The 11,147-nt window shown below is 45.6% G+C and overlaps 1 protein-coding gene across 4 annotated transcripts in view; it reads left to right on the top strand.

The window, feature by feature from the left end:
- The first annotated feature begins 7,126 nt into the window (after window positions 1–7,126).
- The window catches only part of Adcyap1 (adenylate cyclase activating polypeptide 1), a 123,466-nt gene continuing 119,445 nt past the window's right edge, over window positions 7,127–11,147 (top strand). For 3 of the 4 annotated variants that reach the window (XM_058577087.1, XM_058577085.1, XM_046438505.2), the window contains exons 1-4: window positions 7,127–7,713; window positions 8,061–8,171; window positions 10,311–10,442; window positions 10,929–11,027. In XM_058577087.1, coding sequence (XP_058433070.1) covers window positions 8,062–8,171; window positions 10,311–10,442; window positions 10,929–11,027 — 341 coding nt within the window. In that variant the 5' untranslated portion in view covers window positions 7,127–7,713; window position 8,061. Of the gene's footprint in view, window positions 7,714–7,956; window positions 8,172–10,310; window positions 10,443–10,928; window positions 11,028–11,147 lie in introns of those variants that run through there. The other variant, XM_058577086.1, reaches the window with a different exon arrangement.

Below are 11,147 nucleotides of genomic sequence, written 5' to 3'. Positions count from 1 at the left end.
TGATCTACTTATTCCTTTGATCTATTATTTAACCAGCACCACACTGCTTAAATTGCTGAAACTTTATCACATTTTAAAATTCCTGTGAGTGTAATCTCATTTACTACTTACCACTTTTAAAATGTTCTTGGAAATGATACTTACATATAAGTTCTTTTATTGTAAAATGTCAGGAAAAAAGTGAGAACAATTGGGCAAACTATTGCCTTATAAATGATGTTTGGTTAATCAAGTGCTTTAAAAAAATGATAACTTGTAAATAGTGGTAATTCTGTAGTTACAACAGGGAGGGCAACTGAGAGAAGACTGATTTTGGGAATAGTCAGCCATGGGTTTGAAACCTGACTTTGTCATTTGTTGGCTGTGGGTTGTGGGTCAGTTACTTCACTTTTAAGAGACCTGGTTTAGTCATCAGTAAAAATAGGGTTAATAGGAGCTGGGTGTGGCTCAGTGGTACAGAACTTGCCTAGCAAATGCTGGGTTCTATGCCAAGCAACACACACAGAAATGATGATCATGTTTTGTCTTACAGGGAAATAAGAGGATTAAATGAAAAAATATTTGCTAACACAGAATATCACTGCTATCAAAGAAGGAGCTTAATAATGTTAATTTCCCTTCCCTTCTACTGGTCTAGGATCTACTGTTGTAAAACAGTTTTTAATACACATCATCTCATTTGACTCACAAAAGTCTTGACTCACCAGCAATCATAGGGCTTCTGTAGTATTGAATTACATGATGATTTAATAAGATATAGTGATCTTATAGTGGACGTTAAAAGATGAACTTTAAAATAGTGAATTTTTAAAAACTTAGACCCATCACTAAAACTTTAGCTACATTCTTAAGTATGGGATCATTTTAAACAATGACTCGGGACAGCAATATTTCTAACCTTTTGAACAACTTAGTGTATGCAAATAAGAATATTCAGTATACTATTAATGCCTTTGTTTTTAGCAGCATACCTATTCTTCAAAAAAAAAACTTAAAAATATGTGATATGTTTGTAGTTTTAACTTAGCCAATTTCAGTGATGTTAAGAGCAGTTGATTTCTATTACTTTAAACACATTTTTTTAGTTGTAGATGGACACAATATCTATTTCTACTTATTTATTTTTATGTGGTGCTGAGGATTGAACCCTGGGCCTCACACATGTGAGGCAAGCACTCTATCACTGAGCTACAACCCCAGCCCTAAACAAAATTTTTGATTGGAAAATTAATAAGAAACTGATTTTCTTCTCAATTGTCTTAGATTAAGGCTAATATTAAACTAGTTATTTGTATCTATGACAACTCTAGAGAAAATAAATACTTAAGCCAGCATAACATACTATGGTCATAAAGATTCTCTGGAGTCATTAAAATTCGACTTTGAATTTGGATAAGAACAGTGTCTACAAAGAAGATTGTTGTGAGGGGAAAGAACCCTGTATGCATTAACCAGGTATTGTTGTTGTCTTTTCTGTTATTAACTAGGGAATAGCAACATCATACAGTCCCTTTGGAAGGAAAGATTTAAAATAATTTAAAGCAACAATAATTAAAAATTTCATGCTGGGCTCCATGGCACAGGCCTATAATCCAAGTGGCTCAGGAAGCTGAGGCAGGAGGAAGGTGAGTTCAAAGTCAGCCTCAGCAAAAGTGAGGTACTAAGCAATTCAATGAGATCCTGTCTCTAAATAAGAGAGAAAATAGGGCTGGGGACGTGGCACAGTGGTCGAGTGCCCCTGAGTTCAATCCCCAGTACAAAAAAAAAAAAAAATCAAATAGTAAACTTATGCCAAGTATAATTGTATTCCATGCAGAGGATAGTTTTTTTTTTTTTTTTTTTTCATGCCTGTATCTACTTGGGTAGAGAGAGAGATTATTTAAAAAGTATTTGCATGGGCTGGGGGTGTAGCTCAGAGGTAGAGTACTTATGTACCATGCGGAAATTGGGTTCTATCCCCAACACTACAAAAAGAAAAATAAAATTATTTGCAAAATTATTACCAAAGTTAGTAATAAAAATAATGGCAAAGTTTTTACAAAATTATTACAAATAGATATTTAGAACTGAATCTGAGCCTGCAGGGCAGATATCTGGGAGGTTGTCAACTCAGAGCAAAATCCTCTTTTGATTTTCACATAAAACCTTGTTATTTATATACAGATCTGTCTTTCAACATTTTCAGAAGCTATCTCAAAAAATCATTTAGGATATTGGGTTTCCTGGCTCCTCTCCAAGTTCTTCCTCCCGCATTTAAGTCTTCCTGAGCAGAGGATTTAAACTGAAGTAGAAAGCTTTCTTCTCCTAGATTTTTAAGAGATGTTTTAGAAATCTCAGGAAAATTTGGCATATGCTTCACAGTAAAGTCTGGGGACTGTATTTCTGGTTCTCAGTTAACTAATGTTCAGAGAATTAGGCCTTAGAAGAAGCATGGATAAGGGATACTTGAAATCAACCAAACTTACAGCAAAGGTTACTTACTGGTTTGTGTTTTTTGGGAGTCTGATTTGTGTCTTAAAACAACTAGCAAGGTTTCTTGGCCCTGTGAATATGTAATTCTGTTCTTGAATTAAAGAGAAACACTTTGCTCATGTGGTTTAGAAAGGTTTCCTTTTCTGGTTGTTTTCAGAGTGTGTGAAGCACTACATTGTGAAGGTCAGAGAAGTCATGACACACTGTGGGTAAGCTCATCAGCTCCTTACTTCACAGTGAGTTCAGAAGAGCATGAGGCAGGCAGTCCAGTAAGTGATGGTCATGATGTTCTGCTGCAGAACATTTGGGTTTCCCTACAGGTGTAATCAGTATGAAGTGAGTCATTAGTCATCACATTTTCTGGAAGAGTCAGAAGAGAAAAAGTTTAGGGTGAAATTGAATACAATGTTATAATTCACTTTTGTCATTCATAGAAGAGGATGATGTTCTGCATCAAACTTGTTTACTGTAGCCTGGTTCTTATGCTAAGAACTGACTAGTAAAGAACAGAATGAGACTGTATGGTTTTCCCATTCTTGATTTATTATTACAGTGGGCATTGCAATAGGAATTACAATGGAAATGTGTGAGGATGCTTTGTGCAAACATGTCCTTTCATATGGTTTTAAAAAATCTGATGGGGTAGGTTATGGAGATAGTGGTGGTAAAGGGCACTGTAGAGAGCTAAGTGGCCAGTGAAAGGGATGTGATATGTGGAAACTATGAGTACCATGAGTTAAGTGGGCCAGAAGGAAGGTACTGGGAATTTCCTTACTTAGGGAACTGGGCACCCATTCACTGGTCTGCTTAAAGGCTCAAATGACTTAGTTGATATCACTGATTTGCAATATGTGGGCTAAAAGGGAGGAGCAGGAAGGTGATTTCCATGCAACAGAGGGAAATTAAATTTCCCAGGCAGAGATGGTTCAAAAAGCAGAGATTTGGCATAGACAAGACAATACAAGTACTATAGTATTTGCTAATGTTGTGAAACCATCTGCAAATTCAAACTGTCAGTAAATATACCAGATATATTCCTCCTGCTTCAATAAAAATATCTACTTCTTTGTGGGCTAAAGAGTTTACTGAATGGAGGTTTGAGTCAAGGTTCAAGGCTTGAGCATCAGAAAGGTAGATGTGCCAGGAATTTTTTTTTTTTTTTATCCAAAATGGTAGTGTTGACCATTTTGGATAAAAAAATATTTTCACCTCTGGACAATTGATGGGATGAAAAGGAGTTGATACATTAGAGACTTGAAATACAGGGACTTTCATGATTTCCAACAAATATTTTCTTACAACCTGTTCCTGGAAGGTCAAGGTTTAGCCCCAAAGGTCTTGGGTCATTCTGCCTCCCGGAGGGCACAGGTGAGACCTTTCCACACTGAAGATTTCCCTGGTTCCTCTAATTTTTCCAACTCAACATTCCTTGTGGGAAAAACTTCACCAGTCCGGGAAGTCTTGGAGGAGGGTGTATGGGTGAGAAGTGGGGGTGTTGGAAAGAAGACTTGAAATTCCTTCGTGTTATCTGCAAATAGAAAGTTCTACTGTCCTCCCCAACCCTGTGCCCCCCTTTTCAATTATATATAGGCGATCAGGAGGTTTCTCTCATGCTCTTACTCTCAGTTACCTTAGGAAGATCTAAAACCCCCCTTGGGAGAGAAACTGAGTAAGAACAAAATAGTATTAGAAGGCTCTTCCCCCTTGTTTGCCCTTCCCCATTCTCCTAACTCCTTTCCTTTCTTCTTTCTCCCAGAAAGGGCCCTTAGTGGAGAGGCCTTTGGATCCATAGCCCAGGCTCCGCCCTACACCTCCAGCCAGGCTGCCATCTGCATTCGTAATTAACAAGTGTACCTGACCGGAGTTTCCTACCCTGTTCTCATTGGGACACCTCGTGCGTGTGTGCAGGGTGGCTCCCAGTCTCTCTAGCCTGGCGTCTCGGGCTGATGGGTGCCCTCCTCCTCGACGCTCCGGGAAGAGCCCAGACACAAAGCCCTCCACACTCCCGCCCCAGGCAGCCTTAACCCTCCCACTCTTGGGAGGAGGAGTTGGGGGAGGTAGTTTTGGTCATTTGAGACTTCACTCTCCATCCAAAAGAAAGCCGAGATCTGGGTGGAGGCTTGAGCAGGAGGGCTGCAGCCCCAGGCTCCCGCAGTTCGCAGACCCCTCCCGCCAGTGCTCAGCTTCTAGTTCCTCCACTCTTTCCGCGTTCTTGGCCTCTGCGGGACCAGGGGCCCAAGGCCAGAACTGTCAAGATCAGGAACAACTCCTCGCTAAACTAGCCTAGTTAAACACAGCCTTTGGCAATGGGGGGGGGGGAATCGACCGGACGATCCTGCTGGGGGTTTCAATATCCTCAAGCAACTGTGGGGCGGGGCTGGTGAGTCTTTAGATTGAGCTGAGCAATAGATTATGGGTCTCCAAAGCCTGATTTTTCTGAGGCCAGTGATCAAGGCTCTCAAGTCCTCTGCTTATACTTTTATTCCAGCAAATGGGCTCCCGGCTTTAGGATTGTGATTTTGGGGTGCTGGGCCCCGAGTTCGTATAAGCGTACCTCAACCGAGAGGAGTGCAAGAGGCCACAGCTTTTGTAAGCTAGAGAGACATGGTTCAGATCTCTAGGGGCCCTTGGAATCAGCAATTGAACCACCTCACCAAGTTATTCTTGTTTGTGATTTTCCCCCTTTCATAGGCCGTGAAGTCAACAAACTCCCCACACGGTGGCTCCCTTTACTAAAGCTGAGTGAATTGCACAAGGAGTCTTGGAAATTTTCAAATTTTCTCCAGATTGAACTCATTTCGGAATTCGCGTGGGAGGAAAGAGTAAGGATTTTAATGGGGTTCACCTTTGACGTGAAGCAAGGCGGAAGACAGGAAAGCCACAGTAGGTAATAGCTTTTGGGCGCTTTAGTAAGAAAGGCTTCTCTGCTTGATTATCCGGTGGTGTTCACCGCAGGCTCTTTGTGTGGGAGCAGAGGCAGAACTGAATAGCGAACACACGCATGTAAACACTCCGACATAAATCAACGGACATGTGCAGCCAAGACAAAGAGATTCATCCCTATGTAGATATGTTTTAAGTTTTATTGAAGGCAGGAAGCCTAGAGCATAGCTAGGAAGAAACTGAGGAAGCAGGCAATTTTGGTCCACTCCTGGCCAGGAATAAGTACAACTTTATCTTTTTGGAGGAAGTATTAAATCTCAAATAAGAGCGGGAATGGCATTGAGAATGAGAAGCATTATGTTTTTGGAAAAGCATACAGAACTAATACAGCTTATTTAAATGTTAGATTCAAATCATAGTAACAGGAAACACTCCCACTTAATTGTCAGACTCTAATTTTTGTGTTAGATCCAAATAATTAAAATGCACATTAATGTTATGGATGTGATTCCCTTTAAAAGGAAGTAGACCCGAAATCTCTTACTGGAGTAAAAATTTATGAATCTTTTTGATTACAGGGACTTGGAAGTTCAGGGTGAATGTGCTCTTCCCTTATTGCTTTTCTCTTCATACGTCATTTTCAGTTAAAAAAAATTAACCATTCCCAAGGGAGGGATTTCTATTAGAAATCCTCAGCAAGTGAACTTGTACTGGGAATCCTCCTGTTTTCCAGTCTGGCTGTATTTCCCCAAACAGAATTCAACTTGTAAAGTAAGTGTAAAAAACATTTCTCACCACCAAACTCTTAAAATTTCAATTCTTGTGGAAAACATGATGTCGCAGTTTCAATTTTTAAAATCAGTAAGAGCCACAGAAAGTGCGAAGGTGTACAAACAGGAAAAAACTAGAGATCCAGGACTGAGAACAGATTTCTCTTTACTGAATTCTAAGGCAGGGATGGAGATGGTTGTCAGCATTAGGACATTCATGAACATTGCAAGGGTGTTGTATCTGAACAGCAGAGTGATTTAGACAATGAATTGCTACATTAATAGCACCACTGCCAAGTCTTCAGATTGAGAGGCTCTGGTGAAAATTAAACTGGTGGCAATTTTCAACATTTGTAGCATCTGCGCCCAAACAGTTCAGCACCTAGAGTATGGACAGCTCCACAGGCCGGTTCCTGAAGTGGCCTTAGCTCTAATCAATCTACTGGTAGCCAGACTATCAACCACAGCCAGACGCATTAGAAATTTACTGAAAATCCTCCAAGACTTCCCTTTAAAAACAAAACGACTTCCACATTTAATTGTCTATTTGAAAGAACATACGCAAGAAATTAGGAGATCTAAATTAAATTTATTAATAGGAGAGCTTGATGGTGCTTCATTCCAGAGATCAGAGCTCCCATTGGTAAGGCTTGATGAAAAAGTAAAAGAGAAACAGTAGGGATATAGTTAAAAACATAACTTTTACCCTCCTAGAAATTCTACCAATTCTTTACCTGTCCTTGAGAAATGGGTGAAATTGAAAACCATCAAAATAATTGGACTTCTTAAAAATTGGATTGTATGAGTGAAAGGTGTTTATGAGAAGTCGATGACTCCGGATCTTATCATCCTAGAGGACAGCACAGAATAGTTAATATGTTCCTTGAGGGACTGGGATGCTGACGTCTTTTTCTGATACTCGATCATTACGTGACTGAAAAAAAAAAAAAGAGGAAGTCACTTCATGAATAAAAATCGGAGCGCAACAGTGCAACAAAATATTCTGTACTTAAAGGCAAGAGGCAGACAGATGTTGGCAAAGAGGGTTCTCCTAAAACCATGTTCGGGTAGATTTTTTGCTAACTGCATATATAAATACGAGCAGACGTCCGGTCACCTCTGTAACCACCGGCAGCAGCAGAAGAAGCCGCATCTTCAGACGCAGCCAGAGGGACCTCAGAGCAGAGAAGGAGCTGCCTGACTCTGGAAGCTGCCTGACCGGGCAGCCCGGCTGCACGGCCGGCTCTCTCTTTTTCCTTCCTCCCCTTCTTTGACTTTCCCTCTTTTCCTCTATCACTTGCTTCTTTCTCCCGGCGGACTTAAGCGCCACTCCGTTCCCCCTCCCTTAGGCTCGTCGCTTCCTCTTGATTATACATCTCTCCAAGTCACGCTCCCTCCTAGTTCTGAGTCTACAAACTTTTGAACGGAATACTAGCCCCAGCAAACAAGTCCTCCAGCTCCTCCTGCTGCTTCTCCTCAGACACCAACGCCAGACAGTGATGCCTCTCGGGTTGTGATTCCAGCTCAGAAACTTGAAGGAGCCCTTTGCCCGCCATCCTTTTTGGCAGCAAACCCTCTCATAGCAGCGGTAAGAGTTGAATAATAAGGGGGAAAAAAATCTCACCAAACCAAACGACTCACTTGACTGCTGATTTTTTTTTCTTTTTCCCGCCAGCATTGGCATCAGGGTACGAATTAGCTTTTCTTGTACCAGGTCTGTCTAGTTATCGGGAGCTGGGTGTATGCAAACATGTTTTCTTTCTAACTATAGCAATCGAGAAGTGGCAGGGCGCGCGCTGGCTGTCGCTAAGTGGTATTCAACGCAGGGAGCAGAAGCTGCGCTCCCTCCCCCTGCTCCCGGAGTTTCTTGGGGTCGCAGGTTAGAAGGCCAGGGGCGTTCTCACGGTTGTGTGTCCTCTTTTCCATCCTGCGCAGAATGACCATGTGTAGCGGAGCAAGGTTGGCCCTGCTGGTCTATGGGATAATAATGCACAGCAGCGTCTACTGCTCACCTGTCGCCGCCGGACTCCGGTTCCCCGGGATCAGGTAGGTGCTGGGCGCCTGTGTTGAGCTGGGGCTTCCCTTTGCCGAACACTTTCTGACGGTCGCCCTCCTTCAGTTCCCCGGGTACAGGCTACTAAGCATTGTTCCCCGTATCCCCAGTTCTCTCTGTCAATCTTGGCTGGGCCCGGGGTCCTGGCCCTAGCTAATCCTCAGGGCCAGGCAGGCTCCACAACGGCTCGGCACCCCTCCCCCAACCTTACGCATTCCTGGGACCCGGGTACCGCGAGTGAGCTTCCGAGTGTTGGAGAAACCTCCCTTCCTCCAACCTGGCCCGAGGGGGGGGCAGGGCAAGGTCCCCAGCTTGGCTTCTTTTACCTATTCTTAGGACGAGTTCGGAGAACATCGGTTCCCAACGCTAGTCAGGGGGATGAATGTGAAGCTCCCTGGACTTTGCTTTGTTACAGCGCTTTCTGACTATTGGGGCGGGGTCTCTCTCCCCTCCGCCCTTCCTCTTCACCTCATTCGAATTCTTTCTCCTCAAGAGCTTTCTTTCAAGGGATCCATGTTCCAATTGCATTTTGTGTCCCAGACTGTCTTGGGGAGGGCAGTGTTGGCAGTTTATTATGGCTAAGAAAAAGCAACTTGAGAAAAGAACAAGAATGAGCCTGCGAGGGAGGGGGAGAAACGGATGCAAAGAAGGAGGAAGAGAAAGCATGCAGGCAGACAGCCTTGCCTAGCCCAGGGTGGAGGAAGCCTGGCTTTTCCCCTTAACCCCCGGTTTCTAATCGGATGGCACAGCCCGGGTTCCCCATCGCAGCCCCAGAGGACCCCCACCGATGTGCGGGATAGTGAAAACGCGTTGGGCAGCGCAGAGTCTCGGTGGCACTCCGGGCAGTGAGGAGGGTAGCTCTTCCCAGCCGCGCCCAAAACGTTTGGCTAAGGGGGCGGCCGACCGTTGTTTTGGCGGTAGAGATGGGTTCTAGCTACAGTGTTAGGATTCCAGCCTCTAGGTACAGGGCAGGACAAAAGTGGTTAAAAAGACCTGGTTCGGGAGTACCAGGGCCAGGGCTGAGGCGCGTCGCCAAGAAAAGACGGGGTGTGGCGCGTGCTGAGGGATGTGCTTGCCTTGGTCTGGCCTCTCCAGGGATGGAGGAAAGGCAACCAGAGTAACAAGTAGGACTCCAGCCCTGACTAGGGAGAGCTACTTGTCCTGGTAGAGTCTCTCCAGCGGCCCAAAGCGATGGGGCTTTGAGCTTTAACCCACCTCTTCTGCCCAATATCAAGGATGGAGGCGGTATGTGAGGGAGACTGTGACGTCCCCAGGTACCCGCGATGTCGGTCCCCTGTTGACCTGTGCTCTGGTGTTGAGATGGGGTCCCTCCGCCCCGCCATCACTAACAGATTAGCGTTAACTATTTATTTAGTGTACTTAAAAGCCTTCTTATTTCACCTCCAGCTATTTTCAAAGTTGTGTATGCCTGGCACTTTCCCGGGGTGAGAGGCACCGGAGGGCATGTACACAACACAGAAAGAGCCGCCACCAAACCGGCTAAGTTTAGGGGCATCTATTATTCATGTTCCTGCCAGATCCTTTCAGGCCCAAAATAGAAGCTGGAGGTTCTCCGTGACCTACATCCGTGCAGGGAAGGGCTCCCCTGGGCTCAGAGGCTCGGGTGGGGGTGGCTGCCAGAGTTAGCCGCCACACATACCACCCCCCCTACCCACCTAGCCTCTCCATTCGGCTCTGGGCCTCTCCCCCTTGGGGTCTTCGCGTTGGTCAGTGTCTAATCTCCTAGAACTTTTTTTCGTCCCAGACTGTTAATACTTTGGGGAACCTCGGGTGCTGGGAGGGCACAATTCTTTCTAGTGGCCAGGTACGCATGATTAGCAGAGACTAAGGTAGACTAAGGTAGCATGATTAGCTGAGACCCGGTTTCCCAGGGCTCCTGCAGGGCAACCCTTTTGCCAGCAGAGGGGTGGGCAAGCTTCCTCGTGGAGTAGGAATTTCGGTTGGATGTACTTCCCTCCTCCTTACCATTACCCCCACCCCTGCCCGGGAAGAAAAGACAGATCTCTTTAGGGGACCTTTAGGAGGAAGGAAAATCAGTGCGATCTCCCCTCTTTGGGTCCTCGCAGAGCTGGGAGGACTTGTAATGACCACTCTTTCTGGCTACCTCGCAGTCCTGAGGATGAGGCTTACGACGAGGACGGAAACTCGCTGCAGGACTTTTACGACTCGGACCCGCCCGGCGCAGGGAGCCCCGCCTCTGCGCTGCATGACGCCTACGCTCTCTACTATCCAGCGGAGAAGAGGTACGTCCCGCGCGGCCTCCGCCGCAGCCCTGGACCACGAGCCCTAGGACCAAGGTGGTGGGTAGGGGTAGGGTGGTGGCCCACAGAGTACGTCCGTTTTCATGAAAGTCCTAAAGTCTCTCTTTTGCCTGGCCCGATCCCACGAGACCGAAGGGAAAATAGGAGCTGGAGGATCTGTGTGGACCTAAGGACCGCGTAGGGACCGAAAGGTCTGTGGCCCGAGGAATGTCAGTGAGTGCGGGCCTCGGTAGATGGGGAACGCAGACTCCTGATCTGCCACCTTCCCAGGTCAGATCTAACTCTAGATCCCAGCATTCACTTTCGGGAACTTCTTAAGAGAGTTAGTCTCAAGTTCCTTGCCTCTAGGCGTTTCCCGGTCATCCTGCTTGAATGCCGAGAGGCGCGCGCGCCCAGCAATGGGGTCTTGGGCTGCCACGGTGGGAGCGCGAGGCAGTGACCATGGGCATAAATTTTGCCTCCCGTTAGAGATGTCGCCCAAGGGATCCTTAACAAGGCCTACCGCAAAGTGCTGGACCAGCTGTCTGCCAGGAAGTACCTGCAATCCCTCATGACCAAGAGTGTGGGGTAAGAGTTGGTGAAAGAGTTAACCCGCGCGCAAGGGTGCGCGCGCCGGGGTGGGTGATTGTGGAACGCGCGCGGGGTGGGAGGGGCAGTTTCTACGTCTGTGCGTACCGGTGAGGATCG

This window comes from Marmota monax, unplaced genomic scaffold, assembly GCF_021218885.2.
Source record: "Marmota monax isolate L192 unplaced genomic scaffold, Marmota_monax_Labrador192_F-V1.1 WCK01_AAM20220418_F8-fsc00232, whole genome shotgun sequence".
Classification (NCBI taxonomy): Eukaryota; Metazoa; Chordata; class Mammalia; order Rodentia; family Sciuridae; genus Marmota; species Marmota monax.
Note: the sequence above shows the minus strand (reverse complement) of the source record. Positions and strands in the feature narration are given on the sequence as shown.